The 23,941-nt window shown below is 43.9% G+C and overlaps 1 protein-coding gene across 3 annotated transcripts in view; it reads left to right on the top strand.

Moving 5' to 3' along the window:
* Nucleotides 1-23,941, top strand: part of PEX5L (peroxisomal biogenesis factor 5 like) — a 746,879-nt gene that overhangs the window by 675,369 nt on the left and 47,569 nt on the right. For all 3 annotated transcript variants that reach the window (XM_069213089.1, XM_069213088.1, XM_069213087.1), the window contains one exon: nucleotides 2,153-2,248. In XM_069213089.1, the coding sequence (XP_069069190.1) occupies nucleotides 2,153-2,248 (96 nt within the window). The remainder of the gene's footprint in view (nucleotides 1-2,152; nucleotides 2,249-23,941) is intronic.

Genomic DNA, 23,941 nt, shown 5'->3' with positions numbered 1-23,941 from the left:
TTATTCTACCGAGGCCTGAGCTATTTGTTTAGCTCAGACCTCACTGTAACAGGGTTTACTTTAACATATTATAATAATTTGATTTAATGAAGTTTAAAAATGTAGAGAATTGACATCTAGTCAGCTTCCAGCAGCATCTTTTCTCTTCATTCCCAAAAAATGACTACGGAATTAGTACATTAGAGGGGCCGTGAGGAGGCTGATGCCAGTAAGCATCTGGCCCACAGGTAGAGCGCACTGCGCATGCCCCAGACAGCGGACCAGCATCCACAATGCCATCCATCTGCATTAGCGTGCCTTCGTGTTCCTGCCAATAGCTAGCAGAGAGATGTACCTTTGTGCAGGGCCAGCTTGTACCGCAGACACCACACACCATGAATTAGCAATGAAGACAGATGCTGCACTAATGGATGTTTGTATGCCACTGCCGCCTGCTTCGAACAGCTAATAAGCCAATTTTCCCAACATTAGCCACACTCCTAAACACAAGCCCTTTTTCGATTGAAGTTTGCCGCATCTGCATCAGGACGGCTGAAAATAACAAAGTTTGCTTTGGAATGAAAGTGAAATAGGCTTAGTTTGACCATGTTTAGCCAAGAGCTTTTGATTTGACTAAAATTGTGCGTGGCATATACTTACTTCAAGGGGCTTTCAGCCACCTCTCTTCATCCTCTGGTCCTTTGTCGTTTTGTTCAGGTTTTGCTTCCACTCACCACTTCACACAGTATGGAGCAATGGGTCCGCACACTTCAGCCACTGGCTAACTTCACTTGAGCAACTCTTTAACTAAGAGCATACCCGCACATGTTAGTTTCCTTCAGTGGCATGGTTTTTGTTTTTACTTTATTATTACTTTAGTGTTGCCTTTGTGTTTAGAGTTGATGTAATTGGCCGATTTCTACCCGCTCTCCATTTTCGATGTGAGCATAGGGCATATTCCAGGTTTATCTGTTCCTGCCTCCTAATGCTGTTGTAAATTCCTTTTTGAGTGGCCTTTGTTTATCCTGTGTCTGCCATTTCACAGCATACCAGATTGTATACATTTGCAACTGTTCTTTATAAAATTACTTTTTTTTTTAAAGTGCACACTATGAAGTGCATTTACAACCACATTCCTCTATGTCATTCTGATAATTTTATGAATTGAGGATTACAGTTATACTTGTAAACCAATTTAATCAGGATGTCCTGCTTGTATGGCTTTCTATTTTGCTTTCGGTGCTCCTGCATATCATGCTTATAAAGACATTTAACAATGATCTTCTTCACCATGCAGGGTTTGGGAGCTTGTTCCAGACACTAATACCATGACTACTAGCCTGACCATCAGAGCAAACTCTTTTATATTTAGTGTTTTGCTTCTCATGCCAAATAGGCAAACGCAGTGGACATTGTCACATTTTATCAAACACATAATTTCCTTTAAAGGCATGTACCATAACATATTCTCCTATAGCCACAGAATGCTTCAAGATCCATTCACGTCATTAGGCAAAAAGCAGCAGCAGGAAAATTCAATTCAAAGAAGACAACGCCAAATACTCTGTACACCAGCTTGATGGAAGAGCAATTGAATCACCTGCCAAGCGCCAAGAATCTAATGGCTAGACTTATCAAAGGCTACAGAGCTGAAGATACTGAACAAACTACTCAGAGCAATGATTTAACTTTCTGCAAGAGAGAATGACCAACTAACTAATGAAAGGTTTTAATGTGAAATTCACCCCTTACTCAGACACTAAGGGGTCTAATATAAGTGGCCCTTGATTTTCCAACCGACTGGTAGAGAGATTTACAGAATTTATTAGGGATCACAAGTTGGGCAGAAACATCATCAGTCTGAAGCTTGGTATCTGAGCATTTGGAAATGGCCAGGTAAAATATGTCACAGAAAGTGAGCAAGCACTGATTTCACCATGTTATTCTCCAATATTCTATGATCAGCAGTAATTGCCCTCTCCAGTATTACAAATGCCCATTGTATTAAATGTTCCAGGGGGGAGGCAGGGAGAGGACACTAGCAATGAACCCTAAAATGAGCCTTTATGCCTTGTGAAACACATTTGCAAAATGATCTTTTGAGAATCAAAGTGAATTAGACATTCTTGTCCTCAATTTCATAACCTTCTCTATTTGTTCTAATTTCTGTCAGGCTCGATTGACCAGAGAACACCGAATGGGCAGTGCGCATCTTTCCAGGAATCATTCGCTGGAAGAAGAATTTGAAAGAGCAAAGGCGGCAGTTGAGGTATTGTCTCTTAATAATGCTGCAAACATCCAATCATTTTATTTACCAGATTTTATCAGTGTTAAAAATTACTATTCCAGATGCAATGTATACCTAATTATAGTGATTTCAAGCATTGTGTTTTAGTGCACTGCGGTGGTGTCTGGATCTCACACAATCATTGTGAAGCTACTGTAGGTTTAAGAGCACTTGTTACAATATGATTCGCCCTCACTTAGAGCTAAAGTAATTTCTCAACCCAGATATGGTATGTTATTTATGGAACTACCAATGGACCACATGACCACACTCTTCATTGTCTATTGAATATTCTGTAGGAGGTAATGATTTAGATCAGTATCACTTTAAATCTATGCACCAAACCCCCTTTGTAATCAAATTGACAAAATAAGAATCGGTCATGGTGATTTGTCATTTCAAGGTACAAAAAATATTGACATCACAGAGAAAAGTCTCAAAATATCCATCTGATGTGCCACTCTATCTCTTTAACCTAAAGGAAGCTAGAAAACATAAAAAGAAAACCTCCACTCAGATTAAGCTAATTTGTTTAAATCAGAGGGTATTAAAGCAAATCTTTTCCCCCAAAAAACTGTCTCATAGATCCATCAGGCATGAATCTGCCCTAAGACAATAAAACACTCTATTGCAGCTGAAGAATGCACATGCCACCATCTAAATTCCTCTAAGGCAAAAATGCAACATATTGGAAAGGAAACTGCAGGCACCTCCCAAACCTATCTCATACTTACCATTCAACACAATCATGCCTGCATTGATTTTGTCCTGTCATCTCTTCATACTGAAAACTAAAGCCATTTTTTCTATTAATATACAAAACAATGAAGCAGGGAATTTTTGAATTAATCCATGCCACTAATAATCACTCAGACCGCAACACAATCCATTGTTATTTTGCACACCATGCCACATCAGTTTGGACCTAGAAAATGCAACTCAGTCTTGACCCTGCTCCAAACGGAACAGTCCAGCTTGGTAGGACCAGTTTCACCCTAGTTATGGACCCATCAGCCAGGTATAGCTTGGTTCAAGTGGCACAGTGTGCATGGGACGCACGTCTGGGCATACACATCCCACTTAGGGTGTCACAATTAGTATACGAAACAGTGATAGTTGAAATGTTTAAAGTAATCTCAGCCACTGGTACGCACTCAGGGCCCTATCCCAATCCATAGTTATTTCGCACACCATGCAACCTAAGTTTGGACCCAGCTGTGTGCAAATCAGTCTTGACCCTGCTCAAACACTATGGCTCCCATCTTGTAATGGATCTTGAAAGGAACACCAAATTAATCATAACCTATGGATACATGAATGTTTGTGTTCCCTCCATGTGGATTTATTTATTTGTTAAAGGATAGTTTTGTGAGCAGTGGAACTGAGGAGGGTGGTTGAGCTCACTTCAGCTACTTGGGATTACTACATACCAGTGCAGCTGTCTAAGGCATACTCTGCTTAGCTATGTGTATTTCAAATCAGAACAATTTCAGCCCGAACTTCCAAGCCAGGTAATCTCTGAACCAGAACACAAGTAATCCAGGACCAGATTTGCCCTAGTTATGGGCTCATCAGCCAGTTACTACTTGGCGCCAGTGGCACAGTGTACCCACATCTGGGCATACCCGTACCACATAGGGTGCCACAATTAATATACAAATCAGTGATGGATGGAATGCTTGAATTAATCTCAGCCACAGGTAGTCACTCGAGGCTCACCTACTACCATTGCCCATGGGGCAACCTCTGATCCTAGTGACTTAATATTTTTCGACCTATTACAGTCACTCTTTCTCTGCAAAAAATATTGACAGCTGTTTATCCATATACGTCAAAAATACTTATTCTCCTTTGTGGACATTACTTTGGTTTCAGAGAAGGTTGCATCTCTGAGATATTTTCTTTCTCTTTATTGACATGCTCTTCATATACTAGAAACACTACATAAAAAAACTAAACCATCTCACCAATGAATTTGACTTCAAGTCAGTTGTACTATCAAGGTTGAATTATAGAAATTTGATCCCGGCTGGACTCCCTTAACCAGTCTAGTCACCTACAATATGCAATACATACAGAAGAAAGATAGGTCTGTAGAACCTGCCATTATGGCCTTGCTGCTCCTACATTGCATTTGAGAAACTGTCTCCTAGTTGAGGATATATGCATTCTTAATACAGTTTTGTTCATCTACAAAACCACACACCTTAGCTCCCCAAAATACGTGCCCCTACTCTGATTATTTCAGATGGGGAATATTCTCTTTGTGGTAAAGGTTGCCTCAAAACTTCTTGCTTTAAAAAACAAACATTCCTCTCTTACTCTTTCATAGTGTGTGCCCCACTACCAGGAATGTACACCAAGTGTTCCCCTTTCTCCTTTTCAAGAGAGAGCTAAGGGTATTTCTGATTAACATGTGAGCACATATAGTGCATAACCCCAGGGTCTGCATTCGTTTGCCACACAGCTTGACTCCATGATTATTCATTCAGAAATCGGTTTCCTCTCATTGGATCTCTGTTACAAATCACTTTTAACTGCTAACACCTTTCTTTCATGTATATTGAGTTGTCATCAGTTTACTTTGTTATTGGTTTATTTTATTGTTGTTGCTGTGTTTTTGTTAATCAGGTGCCCTTTTCCGGATGGGTTTGCGCGGTATAACACTGCAAGTAAATAATTAAATCAGATGTTTGAAGTGTTTCAGACATTGATAAAGATGCAGGATTCAGCCCACTAGGCCATCTCACTCTTAGCAACTGATCAAAGCTGATCATCATGAATGCCTCTCCAGCACTTCAAGCACACTCAGACGACTCGACACAATCAAGGCTTTCAATTTTACACAAAAGGGAATTTACGAGAGATGCCTAAAGCTAATTCAGTTTTTATTTCTAAAAAGGGTGAACACATCAACTTCAAATTGTGATAACAGCTATGTGGAATTGTGTTACAAATAAATAGGAAAATCACGTCTTCACATTAAATTGGCAGAGGGATGGCGTATTAGAAGTCAGCAGGCTGATTTCTAAAGAATGTTTTATATAAGAAGCCAATCAGAGAAATCTATCACTTTGAAGGGGATTTCAAAACCTCTCTCTGCATCAGGTGTTTCATTTACTCAAGTTGATGTGCAATATTATTCGAGATTGCATCACTATTATTTGTTCTAGATATATCTAGTGTTGAAATATAATTAGGAAACACTTGAGAGGACTCCTTTACTCCCGATTGGCTGCTGAATGCAAGAACATAATATAGACATAGGCCACTGAAGAATGTTTTAACAAGAGTATCAAGTAAAGATATTAGCATACACCCTTTATTTCTAGAGTGTGTATATTCTCAGAACGAAAAGTAATACCTTTAAACCTTTCTAATAACTTATGTGTTGCCCTTTAGTACAATAATTAATCTACTTTCATTATTCCTCCCAGCTGTCTGCTGTTTAGAATTCTGTATTGTTTACCTCCGACAAGGACTCAGACCTGTTACATAGGACAGATCACATGTGCTCTACTAAATGACCCATCTTTTGTCAACCGAAAGCCAGCTCTTAGTAATCTAGGCCTGAACTGACTCTGTCCGGGGGCCACTTGGTACTGTCAATAGATTAAGGCGTCTATTTCTGCCGAGGAGCTGTTGTTTATGACAACTGTGCTTCAGGATAAATCAGACTCACACTCATTCAGCGTACACGATCACTATGAATCCCGCCAGTTTTTGCCACAGATTGAGTCACTTATTTTAAACAGAGAACCTGGGGGCATATTTACAAGAAACTGATGCATCAGTGCTGATGGGCCAGTTTTCTTGCGTCGCCCTTGCCCCACTTAAAGACACCATGGGATATTTATAATATGGCACTCCATGGCGGTCATTAGGAGAATAGCGTTAGGATTATTTTGCGCTATTGTGTCGCTTTGCTGCACTAGCATCAAAAAGGTTTACGCTAGTGCAGCAAAGTGCAAGGTGGCCCACAGGTTTCTATGGGTGTTGCAGGCGTTAAAAATGATGCAAAAAATGACACAGTGAAATCTTTGCGGGCCTCCTAGCGCTCAAATGCACCCTTGCATACATGCCTGGCACACCCATAATGTTGCGCAAGGGGGTGCAAAGTGGCACAATGCGAGCATTGACCACTTTGTAAATACGGCACAGCAAAAGAGCCTTCGTAACGTCACATTCGTGTAAAAAAATATATATGCTAATGTGATTCAGGAAGATACTAGGGGCTAAAATTCTGCCCCTTAGTTTGGGTGTACTGCAGAAATGGCAACTAGTGATGTTCGCACTGTGTTTGAGAACCAGGATCACATTTCTTAAAGCCATGCATCAGGCAGATAGGCAAGTTCCTGGTTGATTGTAGCTTGTTGATCTATGCTGCCAGGCGACCTACATGAGGGTATTTCCATGATAATTTCAAGTTATATAAATAGAAGGTTCTTTTTGAATAGACTCACCTGGAAAAATAGTCAGAGGGTGCCAAACTAATCTGGACAACTAGAGGCATATCTTTAACTGATCTACAATTCAACTTTTTTGAAAGGTGATATTAACAGGGTGGGGTGCAAAAAAACGGTCAGATCAAAGCGTACCAGAGCCTTTCAGTGCCACTCATCGTTAGTGTATCTGTCTTTTTGTATCACATTTAGGAAATTGTCACTCATCCATTCATTCCTGGACTGGAGATAGCTTCTGAACTGTGAGGAAGAGGTCACTACAGACTGATCCAAGAGGAACAAGATTTGAGTGTGCCTGGATGACAGCAAGCCACCTCAAATTAAACTCAGAAAAAAATGAGATCATCATCTTCGGTCCCAACAAGACAGCATGGAACGACTCATGGTGGCCCACCATCCTAGGACCTCCCACAAAACCGACCACCCACGCATGCAACCTCGGCATCATACTGGACGCCTCTCTCTCCATGACTCAGCAAATCAATGCCATATCATCCTCCTGCTTCAACACTCTCTGCATGCTACGCAAGACTTTCAAATGGATTCCCCTAGAAACAAGAACAGTCACCCACGCCCTCATAAGCAGCAGATTGGACTACAGCAACACCCTCTATGTAGGGACCACAGCCAAACTTCAGAGAAAACTCCAGCGCATCCAGAACGCAGCCGCACGACTCATCCTCAACCTCTCTCGCCACTAACACATCTCTGCCAACCTCAGATCCCTACATTGGCTGCCAATCAACAAAAGGATCATCTTCAAAATCCTAATCCACACTCACGAAGTTCTACACAACACCGGACCGGCCTACCTCAACGAACAAATCAACTTCCACAACCCAACTCGACAGCTCCGTTCTGCCGACCTCGCCCTCGCAACAGTCCCCTGCATCCAACTCACCACCTCCGGCGGCAGATCCTTCTCCCACTTCGCCGCCAAGACCTGGAACTCCCTCCCCACCAACCTACGCCAGACCCAAGACCTCCTAACTTTCAGGAAGCACCTCAAAACCTGGCTTTTTGAGCAGTAACCCCCCTCCCCCCCCCCAAGCGCCTTGAGACCCTACCGGGTGAGTAGCGTGCTTAATAAATTGAATTGATTGATTGATTGATTGATTGATTAAGAAATATAAGGTCTCACAGATGGATGAGAATTGCAGGAGTTTGATCATAGACATTGAAAATGACTGGGGACAGGGAGAAACATTTTGGAAATCCTGTATATTTAGTTTAATATATTGCGAAATGTGTGCATATGGTAAATGTAACTATGTAATGAAAAACAATATAGTATGTTGCATTACATTTACTGTAATACAGGTTGTGAACCCCTTTATATAATAAAATTCTTGAATTTTGTAATCCGGTCTCAATCGGGCACCATGTTTCATAAAGTACTATGTGCATCATCTCATGTAGAGATACTCCTGCTGTCTTTAATGCAGCATAGTCTATGCCATATCAAATGCTTAAAAAAATAAAATAAAATAGGCTTCCATAATATCCACAAAGTTCAGCTAAAATGTAAGCACAAGGTGTTTGAAGCAGTAGGGAGAATACAGTAAACCATTTATAAATAAAACACATACATCCCAAAATACTGTTTGTATAAATAAATGTAAAAAATATATTGAATAACAATAAAATTATAAGGTTAGATTTGTAAATAGGGAATGGGCCATTCAATAGGAATTTCCCAAAATGGAAGGCATTCTCCAAAGTGTAATACTTGACCTCCTCATGTATAAACAGCTCAAGAAGTCCTGGATGACAGTCTTGTGTTTGTCTGGTCCATAAACTGATATCTGTTAGAGAAGTAAAACAATTTGCCTGAGATCAGGGTAAGTCCTGTTATTATCAGATATCTCAGCAACTTTCAACACTGTGGGATTTGAGACTGTCCTAGAGAGTATTGCACAGTGTCTGGAACTGAAGAGGCGGTTAGCAAGTCAAACGTGACATATCGAGTCATTCCAGGATCATCTTTTTCCTTGTTCCTCTTCAATTTAAATTAGCTCCCTTACCTGCTGTGGTCAAGGCACATGGACCAGGTTACCAAATATATGCTGATTTAATCCCAACATATGTTGTATAACCCATTTGATTGACCATCTGGGGAAAGAACAGAGAGGGGTGCAGCAGATCCACGATCCACCCATGACTGACTAGCAGAAAACTTTTAATTAATAAGGGAATATCAGAAATCTTTTACTGAATAAGAGAAGTTTTAGAGCTCTTATGGGTTGAGAAAACCTGGAATTCTCTTGCTCAGTTTTGCAGTTTCATACCTGAGTCTGTTTTTGTTGCCTGATGTTCTAGATGATTCCCGCTTAACAACTCCAGTAGAAGACCATTTGAGTTTTCTTTGTCCAGGAATTATTAGTTAACTTGTCGTTGTTAAGAGCTTCTACTTAAAAATACATTTTTATTAGGGACCCCAGATAGAATGACTCTACGAGAGCCATGATCATGTCTAGGTAGGACTACATGCATTTAGTGCCACCAACATCACAGAGACACTCAATTTAAAGAGAGGCAGGTGGGGCCATATGGTTGGGTTTAACACAGTTTGTAATAAAGTTGCGGTTTTCTAGCAGGTCCTGTAATGATTACACCTTACAGAAAATGCTGAACATTTTACTCATGTTTAATATCACAACAAAGTTTAGGAAGTGTTGTGTGGAGGTGGTGAGTGTATACACATTCGTTGGTGTGAGGATTAACCCCTTCAATGCGGGCGACGGCCACTGGCCGACGCCCGCACTACCTCCCTGGTGCGGGTCACGACCAGTGGCCGACACCAGGGAGGGTGTTAATAAATCCTCGGGTGCGTCGCACCCGAGGATTATTATTTTTTTTTTCCTAGCCCCGGGAGACACGGAAGCTTCTGTGTCTCCCCCCGCCCCTTTGTGACGTTACAAAGTTGTTTTCCCTATCGAAGCAGGAAGCAGCCTCGTAAGAAAAGGGAGAGTCTCCCCTTTCTTACGAGGCCTTGTGAAAGTGTTTCCTGGCCCCCGATCGCAGCTGTGCAAGGAAACACCACTAGACGCCAGGGATTTCACTTGGGGGGGTCGGCCCCCTCGGAAAACGGGCCGGCCCCACCTCTCCCCCGATCGCACCCCACCCCCGGGAATTTTTTTTTTTTCAAAAATTAAAATAAAAAAATAAATAAATAAAAGGACAGGGGGTCGCCCGTGGGCATGGCGACCCCCTGTGGGGGCAATATTTTTTTTAGATGTTGTAGGGTTTCCCCCAAGGAAACCATACAACAACTAAAAAAAATTGATCTATATATTGATCTATATATATAGATATATCTATGTAGATATATCTATGTACATGGATATATCTATAGATATATCTATGTAGATAGATATATATATATAGAGATAGATCTATATATCAATCAATCAATCAAAGATTTATAAAGCGCGCTACTCACCCGTGAGGGTCTCAAGGCGCTGGGGGGTGGGGGGGGGGAGGGAAAGGGGCTGGAAGGTTCACTGTTCGAAAAGCCAGGTTTTGAGGCCCTTCCTGAAAAGAAGTAGGTTTTGGGTCTTGCGAAGGTGGGTTGGGAGGGCGTTCCAGGTTTTGGGTGCAAGGTAGGAGAAGGATCTGCCCCCGGTGGTGGTGTGATTGATGCGGGGGACAGAGGCGAGAGAGAGGTCAGCTGAGCGGAGGTTTCGTGTGGGGGTGTGGAAGGTGACTCTCGGTGAGGTAGGCAGGGCCTGTGTTGTGGAGTGATTTGTGTGTGAGGATGAGGATCTTGAAGGTGATCCTTTTGTCAATGGGGAGCCAGTGGAGGGATTTGAGGTGTGGAGAGATGTGTTCGTGTCGGGGGAGGTCGAGGATGAGTCGTGCTGCTGAGTTCTGGATGCGTGTAGTTTGCGCTTGAGTTTTAGAGTGGTGCCGGCGTAGAGGGCGTTTCCGTAATCAAGTCTGCTGCTGATGAGTGCGTGAGTGACAGTTTTTCTGGTCTCTGTGGGGATCCATTTGAATGTTTTTTTCAGTATACGGAGTGTGTTGAAGCATGAGGAGGTGAGAGCGTTGATTTGTTGGGTCATCGAGAGTGAGGAGTCTAGGATGATGCCGAGGTTGCGTGCGTGGTTGGCGGGGGTGGGTACAGGGCCTAGCGTGGTGGGCCACCATGACGGGTCCCAGGTGTTTTTGTGTGGGCCAAAGAGGATTATTTCGGTTTTGGTTGAGTTGAGTTTCAGGTGGTTGGCTGTCATATATATATCACTTTTGTCAATATGTGTGTGGTTTCCCTGGGGGGAAAAGGGTCAGACTTGTCTAGTGGCAGTTTTAGTGCCATAAAGAAGCGCAGAAGGTTTATATGCCTACTGCAAAGAGCAAATGTGTATTTTATGTAAATAGCTGGGTACATTAGTAAAGTCAGCCATTACCTGCGCTATAATAACAATGAAATGTATGTGCGGGGTGGAGGGCGGCTATGGAGAGATGAAGGGCACTTTTGCTGGGTGGTAATGAGGGAATCCGAGGAGGAGGGAGTGGGAGCACCAATAATGATTGTTGGACTGGGCGCAGGAGGTGCTAAAGACTGTGACGAATGGTATGTGACAAGGTGTTTTTTGAGTGTCTTGAAAGAACGTGCTGATTGAGGGAAGAAGAGCAGGTAAGGTGGCCTCTACTGTTGCACTTATCTCACACACACCATCGATTTTGTGACTGTCTACGTAGGCTAGTGTTTTAGAGCAACAGTTTAGCCAATAGCAGAGATGGCATCTTGATGGATGACTGCTGCCGGCACTCGGGTTATAGAGGATAGTTCTGACATAGGATCAGAGACTGAGACATCAGATACTGAGACAGCATCTGAGGGATAGGACAATGGCGCAGACTCTGGGAGTGATTTTTCAGTCGGAGGAGTCCCATTCGATAACTCCTCTTCCAGTACATTATGAGGGAGGTGATGAGGACAGTCCTGCTGTCCCTTCGCAAGCTGTTTGTGCAACTGGGTAATAGTGGGTTAGCCCAACCCAGAGAGCAGGTGAATGCGGCGGCAAGCAGACAGAGAGAGAGAGAGAGTGCTCTCTTGGGAGCTCCCCAATTTAGTTCAGCCCCAAATTCCACCACCCAAATCGTATTGTGGAGACATCAAAATTATCTATGGCAAAACAAACTGGTTTTGTAAGGCAGGCACCAGTGTTTTTGGTCCTGGGTTCGGCGGCCATATAGAGAAACACACTAAACCCAAACATTTCTGGAAACTAGACATTCTGGGGAGTCCACAGAGGTGTGACTTGTGTGGATTCCCCAAAGTTTTCTTACCCAGAATACCTTGCAAAGCTGAAATGTTGAATAAAAACTCTATTTTTCTTGCATTTCTGTCACACAAACTACAGGAATATGCTGGGATCCACAACATTCCTACCACCCAGTGACTCCTCACCTGTCCTGATAAAAACACTACCCCACTTGAGTACCTACACCTAGTGCCTGCGTCAGGAATGGATCACCCCAGGGTCAACAGCTGCCTCATGTAAGGACCAACATTAACCGTTGTGTGATCTATTCCTGTCGCGGGCACCAGGCCTACCCACACAAGTGAGGTATCATTTTTATCGGGAGACTTGGGGGAAAGCTGGGTGGAAGGAAATTTGTGGCTCCTCTCAGATTCCAGAACTTTCTGTCACCGAAATGTGAGGAAAACTTGTTTTTTTAGCCACTTTTTGAGGTTTGCAAAGGATTATGGGTAACAGAACCTGGTCAGAGCCCCACAAGTCACCCCATCTTAAATTCCCCTAGGTCTCTAGTTTTAAAAAATGCACAGTTTTGGTAGGTTTCCCTAGGTGCCGACTGAGCTAGAGGCCAAAATGTACAGGCAGGCACTTTGCAAAAAACAGCTGTGTTTTCTGTCAAAAAATGGGATGTGTCCACGCTGTGTTTTGGGGCATTTCCTGTCGCGGGCGCTAGGCCTACCCACACAAGTGAGGTATCATTTTTATCGGGAGACTTGGGGGAACTCTGGGTGGAAGGGAATTTGTGGCTCCTCTCAGATTCCAGAACTTTCTGTCACTGAAATGTGAGGAAAACCTGTTTTTTTAGCCACGTTTTGAGGTTTGCAAAGGATTCTGGGTAACAGAACCTGGTCAGAGCCCCACAAGTCACCCCATCGTGGATTCCCCTAGGTCTCTAGTTTTCAAAAATGCATAGGGTTGGTAGGTTTCCCTAGGTGCCGGCTGAGCTAAAGGCCAAAATCCACAGCTAGGCACTTTGCAAAAAACAGCTCTGTTTTCTGTCAAAAAAATGGGATGTGTCCACGTTGTGTTTTGAGGCATTTCCTGTCGCGGGTGCTAGGCCTACCCACACAAGTGAGGTATAATTTTTATCGGGAGACTTGGGGGAACATAGAATAAAAAAACAAGTGTTGCCCCTTATCTTTCTCTACATTTTTTCCTTCCAAATATAAGAGAGTGTGTAAAAAAGACGTCTATTTGAGAAATGCCCTGCAATTCACATGCTAGTATGGGCACCCCGGAATTCAGAGAAGTGCAAATAACCACTGCTCCTCAGAACCTTATCTTGAGCCCATTTTGGAAATGCAAAGGTTTTCTTGATACCTATTTTTCACTCTTCATATTTCAGCAAATGAATTGCTGTATACCCAGTATAGAATGAAAACCAACTGCAGGGTGCAGCTCATTTATTGGCTCTGGGTACCTAGGGTTCTTGATGAACCTACAAGCCCTTTATATCCCCACAACCAGAAGAGTCCAGCAGACAAAACGGTATATTGCTTTCAGAAATCTGACATCGCAGGAAAAAGTTACAGAGTAAAACATTAAGAAAAATGGCTGTTGTTTTCAGCTCAATTTCAATATTTTTTTTATTTCAGCTGTTATTTTCTGTAGGATAACCTTGTAGGATCTACACAAATGACCCCTTGCTGAATTCAGAATTTTGTCTAGTTTTCAGAAATGTTTAGCCTTCCGGGATCCAGCATTGGTTTCACACCCATTCCTGTCACTAACTGGAAGGAGGCTGAAAGCACCAAAAATAGTAAAATGGGGTATGTCCCAGTAAAATGCCAAATTTGTGTTGAAAAATGTGGTTTTCTGATTCAAGTCTGCCCGTTCCTGAAAGGTGGGAAGATAGTGATTTCAGCACCAGAAACCCTTTGTTGATGGCATTTTCAGGGAAAAAAACACAAGCCTTCTTCGGCAGCCCTTTTTCCCAATTTTTTTGGAAAAAACGAAATTTTCACTGTATTTTGGCTATTTTCTTGGTCTCCTCCAGGGGAAACCACAAACTCTGGGTACCATTAGAATCCCTAGGATGTTGGAAAAAAAGGACGCAAATTTGGCGTGGATAGCTTATGTGGACAAAAAGTTATGAAGGCCTAAGCACGAACTACCCCAAATAGCCAAAAAAGGGCTCAGCACTGGGGAAGGGGGGAAAGGCCCAGCAGCTAAGAGGTTAAAACCATGTACGTCAGTATTTTGCAAATAGATTAAAGAGGCCCGAGATGGCTCCAGCTTTACACTGCCTCTGTATTCTGAGCTCGCACACTTAAAGGCAGCAGCCGCGTGTTTCAGGGGAGAGCTTTGGGCACTGGCACACTTTTGTTTACAAATTAAGCACTGGCCCTATGTTACCCTTGCAGTTATTATCATCAAGGCATGTAGGTTGAGCGACAGGCAGTGCTGATAAGTTGTTAGGTGAGTGTGCCTGTTTTCAGAATCTTCTGAGATTTCTTTTATTCATACATTACGAAGCTTGAATACTACATGTTGCTTGTTGTTTATTTCACCGAAAATCAACATTCAGGGGTCACTACGTTGCTGTCGGGAGATTGAAACTAGGTGTGTTTAGTGTGATGTAGTCTGATAAGGGTGGAGCTAAAAGCCCAAACCTGTGTTGCCAAACACTTATTAAACCAGCTCACCCAGGGCTATAAGCATCTTGCCCCTTATTACGAGTTTTCGGTGGGGTCGGGTAGGGGAATTACCGGTCCCTTCAGAATTACACATTTCCAAGTTTCAGGAATCTGGCTGCTGCTGAAAGCAACCAAAAGCTCCGGTTGAAACTCCGGGAAAGAATAAGGCTCCTGACAATTCCGGTAATCCCTCATTTGTTAGTGAAAGTTCAAAATCCTACCTGTAGTGCAATCCACTCTGCGCTCCTAACGCCCCTCAATTATGAGGTTTTGGTGAATGTCATCCGTATTGTGGTGCATCCTGACCAAAATCCACAAGGTGTGGTAAGTATCAGCAGGTTATCATAAAGCTCATAATTGCGATTTGTCCGCTAACTTGTGGAACCAGTCATATCTTAATTAAACAGATGCTGCTAAAGAGCCAAAAAGGCTCAGTAATAATATATTATTTGTGGCTAAAAGTAGGAAGGCATGGATGTGTTTCGTGGTTTACTGTAGAATTGACTGGTCTTCATTCTGTTAGTGATTCACATACTATGTCTGTACAGTCAACTACTCCCAAGTGGAAAGATTGTTTGCACCTTAAGTAGCCACCGCTGCAGAATGTGTTGTCCATCACTGATCCAACTTGTAATAAATTGGTTGTTGGTTGACTGGAGTATGAACCGTGGTCAAGCAGCCACCACAATCCATGTCAGGGTAAGGTATAACCAATCCCAAATCGACCTGTACTCAACCCTCTGGTAGCTCGGCACAGAGCAGTCAGGCTTAACTTAGAGGCAAAGTGTAACGTTTTTGTGCAACACATCAAACAGTAATACAGTGAAATTGATATCACAACAGAGTTAGAAAGATAGAGTTAGTTTTAATAAATAAAACAAGCTCAAAAACGACACAAATCCATTAAGTAGAACCGGAGATACCAAATTTTAAGGATTTTCTGTAAAATAGCTTCAAAAGGTGTAAAGTGGCAATTGTGGATATTTGGTTCTGCCGACGGGGACCAAGTCTCAAGCTCAGGCCGCGCAAGATGGAGCATGTGCCAGCTACAGGACCCAGTAAGGCCCACTGAACAAAAGTACCTTTCATCCTGCTTTGCCGAGGGTTGCAAGGATCCGCATCGAAGATGTGTAATGCAGTTGTAGAGATGTGTCGGTTCTGAGATGCGGCGAAGCTGCAGCGCAAGGTCCTGTTACATTGACATTGGAGATCCTGATTGACGGAGCTTGTAATGCAGAGTCTGGTGTTAGAGATGCAACGCTCAGTGGGGTTGATGCGTCCGTTCCGAAGAGCTGCATTGCTGGGATGGGGAGTCTGATGTCATCATCAAGGCTGTCAACCATGAGAGATCCAAGGGCCTGCGCCGGGTAAGGGCCGTGCAGCAGTGGTCAAAGGCAATGTGGGTTGCTGCGGCAATGCAAGTCTTTCCGACAGGTCCAATCCTTGCAGTGGCGGATATGCGTCAATTCTGCTTAGGTTGGCACCACACAGCAGAGAAGATGTGTCAGTTCCACTAGATCCACAGGCTGGCAGAGCACCTTAGGCCCACTTCCAAGGGTCTAGGGCTAGGGTGACACCACTTGACTGGATAGACTCACAGATGGCAGAGTCCAGATCCAGCTGCAAGGTTATTGGAAGCATTTTATGTCCATGAGGCTTCAGATCAAGAGGACAACCAATTAGCACTTGGAGACACTTTGGGTTCTGGGTTCAAGAGATGCAGGCCTAGTCCTTCTCTCCCAGGCATGAGGCAGCAGGAAGTAGGTCAGCACAGCAAAGCAGGGGTCCAACAAAGTGAAGTCCAGCAGAATAGCAGTCCTTCAGCAGCACAGCACTCCTTCCTGACAGAGTATCCACAGGTCAGAAGTGTATTGAAATGGTGGTGTCTGAGGTCTATCTTTTATTTCCTGGTGCTCTGGCTCTGGAAGGTGGGGGTAGCTCCTAGAAAGTGGCTTTGAAATGCAAGGCATTCTCTGCCTCCCTTTCCTGCTCTTCAAATTGGCTGTAATGACAATGCAGGGCTGTTAGGCTTTTTCTGTGGAGACAGGACACAGCCTATTTAGGTGTAAGTGAGACTGTGTCCAGCCCTCCTTCCGATCCTACTAGTGATGGTACATCAAGTCACACCTAATCTCCCAATGTGTGTGGCTGTCTAGAAGGAATACACAAAGCCCAACTGCCACCTACACCCAGTCATGTGACCGCAGACAGGCTTAAGGCACCAAATGGCTAAGGCAGGAAAATGTCAGCTTTCTAAAAGTGGCATTTTCAGAATTGCAATACAAAAGGAGTTATCTATTCCCTTTCGGAAATTACACTGATAAAATGTAATAACGCAACTCCAATGTTTGCTTAGGGGAGAGGTAGGCCTTATAGTCGTGAAAAACAAATGCAAGAATTTTTCACTACCAGGACATGAAAAACTAAAAGTACATGTCCTACCCTTCAAAATACATTGCATCCTGCCCCCTAGGCTACCCAGGCCCTACCGTAGGGGTGACATATATGTATTCAAAAGGAAGGTTTGGGCCTGGCAAAAGTTTATTTTGCCAGGTGGAAATGGCAGTTTAAATTGCAATCACAGGCTCTACAGTGGCAGGCCAAGGACATATTTAAAAGGGCTACTCACAATCATTGCTGCAAGCCTATTAGCACCATTTAGTCTGCAGGCCCTGGGCACATGTAGTACACTTTACTAGGGACTTATAGGTAAAATAAATATGCCAACTGAGGACTGAGCTAATATCACCGTATATAGAGGAGAGAGCATAAGCATGTTTGCACTGTTTGACAGTGATGAAGTGGCCAGAGTTCTAATACTAGTAAGAATTGCGTCATAAAAAGTGGAGGAAGAAGGCAAAAAGTTGGGGGGGGGACTACCCTGAGGCTGACAGGTCCAACACAACCGCATGAGCGTTGCAGTGCAGGCAGTTTAAAACCACCCATCCTAAGACCAGAGTGTGAAACTAGTGGGCAAAAAGACACACTAATTACCATGTCCCTCATGTCCAAACATAGGGCGGTAGAAGCAGCTTGAAAATGCTCAGTAAATACCCCCAGAAATGACTTGCTGTGAAAGTGTTGGTTGTTCACAAATAGTGCCTGGTACAGAGTGTCACCTACTACAAAAGCACATAGAACAAACCTGTTGGACCTTTGAGTCCTTGCTAAACCAGTGGTTGGCTGCTGCTAAATTGAATATCTGAAATGTTATTAGAGCTGTTGCAGGAGATAGGTGGGTCTCGTGTTTTTTGGCCTCTTAGTACTCCTTGTGTGGTTCATTTCAGTGGTGGTGTAACAAAGGCCCCCGCAGCCCCCGCAGTGCCTACTTACCTCCAATTTTTGCTAAATATTTGCTTTTGTGGGCCTTAGGATGCTGTGCACTTTACCACCGCTAACAAGTGCTATAGTGTTTGTGCTCACTCCTCTAAACAGGGTTTGATTGGTATATACCTAATTGGCATATTGGTTTACTTGAAAGTCCCTTGTAGAGTAGTATACCATAAACCCAGGTCCTATAAAAGTAAATTCTACCAGTGGGCCTGCAGCACTTATTATGCCACAGACCTAAGTAGCCCTATAAAATATATCCAAGGCCTGGCATTGCATCCTGAATGCAGTTTTGCATTGTCATGTCGATTTGGCATTTAAACCCCTTGCCAAGCTCTTTTCTTACATATATGTCACCCTTAACGAAGGTCCTAGATAGCCCATAGGGATGAGGTGTAATTAAAAGGTTGGGCATGTACTTTTAAGTTTTACATGTCCTTGTGAAAATCTCCCACTTTTGTTTTTCACTACTGGGAACCCTACCCCTCTTATAGGATAACATTGGGGATTCCTTATTACATTTAATAAGCTGTAATTCCTAATTGAGAGATGAATCATGTTCGGTACCTATGACATTGAATTGATAAAACCTCTTTTAATTGTGAAGTCAGAGTTTGCATTACAATTTTGAAAATGGTACTTTTAGAAAGTGAGCATTTTCCTGCCCTTAGAGTCAGCCCTTTTGTGTCTGTAGCTTGGCCTTGGTCACATGACTGGGTGTAACTGACAGACCTAGTGGATTCTGCCCAGACAGTCACACAATAGAGGGGTTATGTATGCCTGAATGACCATCTGCTGGAAGGATGGGAGCAGAGCTGAGCACAGCCCCACTTACACTTGAACAGCCTTCCACTGTTTTCACACAAAGGGATTAACGACCCTGTAGTGTCAATGAAACAGCTTGGAACCAATGCATGGGAATCAGGAAATTCCATGCACTTCAAAGGACTTTCCTAAAAGCGTTTCTTCACTTCCAGAAGAAGGGCACCAGGGTATAAAAATTGGACCTTCAGCCCCACTCTTCAGTTCACTACTGCTGGAACTGCAGAATAACTCTCAGAGGACTGCCTGCTGCTGTGACCTGCAGTGCACTCTGCCAGATTGCTGATATATCTAGAAGAACTGTGTTGCTGCCTAGAGCCTTCCTTGAACCCTCAGAGGGCAGCCCTACGGTTGAGCTCTGCATCTGCATTTGCACCCAGGACTACCAGAAATGACTCCAAGGGCTAGTTTGCTGGCCTTGTGTTCAGAGCCACAGGGGCATAACAGGCTCTTACCATCTTGAACCCACACCTGGACCCAGCCTGAGGGAGTCCTGAACACCCGAGAGGTGTATCACCAGTCCTGGATCTTTGTCTGTGGTGCAAAATGTGCTGTAGAGGGCCAATTTCCAAAATTGAGGACAACTTTTGGCCAAAGAGTGCTCTGAGAACCAGGAGGATACCAGGACCAAGCTGCTGGCCTATCTGCCCAAGGTGTACCACCTTTAGGATGGCCTTTGCTGCTTGTCCTGCTACATTCTTCTTGGCAGTAGCAAGTACATTTCAGGAGTCCTTTGCCAACGGTTACCGACTTCGTGGAACTGTCTTCAGCTACAGCCCTCTGCTTCGTCCCACTGGAGTTTGTTGACTTCCATTTCAGTGACTAAGTCCGAACATAGAAATCTTCAACATGGTTTTGACCTAATGGTAGACAAATATGACACTCCCTCCTCAAACACCTCCTGCAGTTTTGCCCCGCTGACCGGGCCCAATCCACTTTTTGTATCCAAACTGTGCTCCATCGTGGTCGTCCTTATCCTTCGACTTGGAACCGGTGTCACCTGATTAGATGTCCGTGGTTGACTGTTTGATCTTTTAGGCACTATTTTGAACCTTAATCTTTAAAAATCATAACTCTGGTTCTAGTGTTTGTTTGTTTTTTTGTCATTTCGGTGTTTTGGGGTTTTTTCTTGGGTTGTGTTTTCACTTTATTAAAATATGTGTCCTGAATAAATACTTTACACATTGCCTCTTAGTTAAGCCTGACTGATTTTTATACATAGCTTTAGTTGATTCTGTCTTAACTCCAAAATTATTAGATGCTGTCACTGAAAGTTGTCTTAATTCCAGCATGCCTTTCAAAATTATCTTTGTGTAGTGCATTTTGTACTCACCTAACACGCACCTCTCTTTTTGTCCATGTCAATGTGAAAGGAAGTTGAACATGGACAATAGATGGAATGATAGAAATTCAAGTATATTTGTGGCATAAAGTTAGAGAAACAAGCGATGGAATCTGTCAGTATACGTGTCAGAAAAGATACAAACAAGTAGAGGGAGGTGGAGGAATTTAGGTCATGAAGGATTACAGACAAGGGTGCGGAATCAATCAGTCAATCATGGATTTGTAAAGCGCACTACTCACCCGTGAGGGTCTCAAGGCGCTGAGGAGGGGAGGGGGTAGAAGGCAGGGGGAGGTGCTGCTACTCCTTGAACAGCCAGGTCTTGAGAAGTTTCCTGAAGGGAGGGAGGTTTTTGGTCTGGCGCAGGTGGGTGGGAAGAGTGTTCTACGTTTTGGCGGCGAGGTGCAAGAATGATCTACAGCTGGTTGTAGTTCTGCGGATGCGTGGGACGGTTGGGAGGGTGAGGTCGGCAGAGCGGCGATGCCGGGTCGGGGTGTAGAAGGAGAGTCGTCTGTTGAGGTATTCTGGTTCGGTTTTGTGCAGTGCTTTGTGAGCGTGGGTGAGGAGTTTGAAGGTGATTTTCTTGTTGGCTGGGAGCCAGTGCAGGTTTTTTAGGTGGTCTGTGATGTGGCAGTGGCGGGGGATGTCCAGAATGAGGCGTGCAGAGGCGTTCTGGATGCATTGCAGCCTCCTCTGGAGTTTGGCCGTGGTTCCTGCATAGAGGGCATTGCCGTAGTCCAGCTTGCTGCTTACAAGGGCTTGGGTGACTGTTCTTCTGGTTTTGGTGGGTATCCATTTGTAGATCTTTCAGAGCATGCGGAGGGTGTTGAAGCAGGAGGAGGAGATGGCGTTGACTTGCTGGGTCATTGATAGTGAGTGGTCCAAGATGAATCCTAGGTTGCATGTGTGGTCGGTGGGAGTCGGAGCGGTTCCGAGAGTGGCAGGCCACCAGGAGTCATCCCATGCGGAGGGGGTGGAGCTGAAGATGAGGACTTCCGTCTTGTCGGAATTGAGTTTGAGGTAGCTGCTCTTCATTCATTCGGTGACGGCCTTCATACCTTCTTGGAGGTAGGTCTTGGCGGAATCCTCGGTGAGGGAGAGGATCAACTGGGTGTTGTCGGCGTATAAGATGATGTTGAGGTTGTGGGATTGGGCGATGTTGGCGAGCGGAGCCATATACACATTGAAGAGGATTGGGCTAAGGGACGAACCCTGGAGTACGCCGCAGTTGAGTTTGGTGGCCTCCGAGCAGAATGGGGGGAGGCAGTCTCTGTGGGTTCTGCCGGTGAGAAAGGAGGTGACCCAGTCCAGGGCTCTGTCGCGGATTCCAGCATTGCTGAGGCGTGAGTGTAGGGTGTGGCAGACGGTGTTGAACGCGGCGAGAGGTCCAGGAGGGTGAGGGCCGCAGTTTTGCCGCTGTCCAGTATGGTTCTGATGTCGTTGGTGGTGGTGACGAGGGCGGTTTCGGTGCTGTGGTTGCTGCCGAATCTGGATTGGGAAGGGTCCAGGGTGCAGTTCTCCTCTAGAAAGCGGGTTATTTGTCTGTTGACGGCCTTCTCGATGACTTTTGCCGGGAAGGGGAGCAGGGAGATAGGCCGGAAGTTCTTGAGGTCTTTTGGGTCCGCCTTGGGTTTGTTGATGAGGGCGTTGATCTCGGCGTGTTTCCAGCTCTCCGGGAAGGTGGCGGACTCGAAGGAGCTGTTGATGATCTTCCGTAGTTTGGGTGCGATGACGGAGCATGCTTTGATGAGGATGTGGTGAGGGCAGGGGTCGGATGGAGAGTCAGAGTGGATGTGTTTATGATTTCGATGGTGTAGTTGTCATTGATGAGGGTCCAGGAGAGCAGGAGGTTGGTCAGAAGTGAATCTGTGGTGTTGCTGGTTGCCGGGGGGTCTGGGTGCTGAAACTGTTGTGGATGTCTGCAATCATGAGGTGGAAGTAGGAGGCTAGGGAGTCGCAGAGGTCTTGGGATGGCGGGATGTCGTTGGCGTTGGAGCTGGGGTTGGAGAGTTCCTTTACGACATTGAACGGGGAGGAACTCATAGCAAAAATGGAAAGAGAAACAATTGTGGGGTAACATAAATGGTAGACAGTGAGTGAAAGAGAGAGAGCAACTTGACAAAGGATGCAGATGGTACACAGGCTGTGTCAGAATAGAAATTCTTCAATGCTGAGTGAAAATGCAATAAAAACACAGAGGCCGAGAGTTTCAGGGTATGTCAGAGAGGAGATGATGGGCACGGATGGGGTATACCATGGGTAGCCCCAACCAAGTGCTATCTGTGGTATTTCCATCTGCAGTTTATGTAACCAATCCATCTCTTTTCATGGAATGCTCCTTGTTACATGGAATGTGGTGATGGAGATTCTAGTGGGAGATGGTTAAGACTGAGAATAGGAGGAAGATGATGTGAGGAGAGCTGTGGGCTGTTTTTCCTGTGGATGAGATATTTATCCTGGATTTAAATAAAGACAACAGAGCACTTCGACTATGGATATCATTATTACACTGGCGACGAGGATGGGATGATGTGCTTAATAGGATATCTCAACACAGCTGCAGGATCGTTGGATTTTGATTTGACAGTTGGATCCTATCTTACTATTTTCAGAAATTACTTTTGGTGAGTTCTTCCAGTTTTTTCTTTTTCTCTCATCTTTTGGATCTATCTTTATACTAAAGAGAAAATATATTAAGGAAAAGAGGAGGGAGAAAAAATAGACTTTAAGAGACTATGAGATCCAATTAATCTACTGACTTCTTGTGGGGAAGTTTTACCTGAATGGTGTTGTAAAGCACTTTTGAGTCTAAGGTTGGATCTATTACGTGTTTTAAACAAGGAAAACACTTTTCTTTAATTCTGCCAAGCGCGTGCAACTCCTCTGTGTTTTGTTTATATTTGAAATGCTGGATGCCTGCCGCGAGCGCTATCACGCTCCATCACACTTCTTGCCTGATTTGAAGTAAGCTTGGGCGTTCCGCACCCAGGCGCTGCGTGTTTATTTTGCTGCATGTTCTATTTCACGTTGTTTCGGCTCGAGGAACAGATTAAAGGCCACGCGCTCCCCTTTCTTTAGTTTTAACGCGTGTCACTGTTATTTACCGTGAGCGCGTTAATTTCTGAATACAAGATATTGGATATTTAAAGCACGTACTCGACGCAGCAGCAGGAAAATAACTCACCGATCTCACCAGTGCTGTTCTGGCTTCAGCCCAGCTTGAAGCTTTCTTCACACATTACAAGATGAACTGTCTGTAGAAAATGATCTTCATGTTTGAACTTTACTAATGAGTGTGATATTCTACAAAATATTCCATAGTAACTCAAAGGAAGTATATAAGGAAATCACTATAACATTATATATATAAGTAAGAACATTAATTTTATTTTATTTTCTCTCTACAAAACCACTATAATGCAAAATATACCTCCTCCTCCGTTTTTTTTTACTGTACCTGGCGAAGCGCCTATTATATGGTCAAAATGGAAAAAGTCGTTTTTGCACTATACAAGAGTATGTGGTTCATCATTATCAAATGAAAGGAAAGTTTCCCTTCTCATGTATTGTTTAGGATGTGAAGGACTGGAGATTTTTTAAACTTTATCTGAGCCGGAAGATAATGGCACGGATTTAAATGAATTTGAACTTTGTATAAAGAAACTAGATTTACACTATCTTCCTAAGATTAGCACGATTTTAGAGCGATATCACTTTGGTATGCGGGAACAAGCCCAAAATGAATCTATTGAAGAGTACATTACTACCTTAAGGAAATTGGCGGCTACATGCAAATTTGGATTAACGCTTGAAGAACG

Source organism: Pleurodeles waltl, chromosome 11, assembly GCF_031143425.1.
Source record: "Pleurodeles waltl isolate 20211129_DDA chromosome 11, aPleWal1.hap1.20221129, whole genome shotgun sequence".
In the NCBI taxonomy this organism is placed as follows: Eukaryota; Metazoa; Chordata; class Amphibia; order Caudata; family Salamandridae; genus Pleurodeles; species Pleurodeles waltl.
This window is presented reverse-complemented; position numbering and strand designations above follow the sequence as displayed.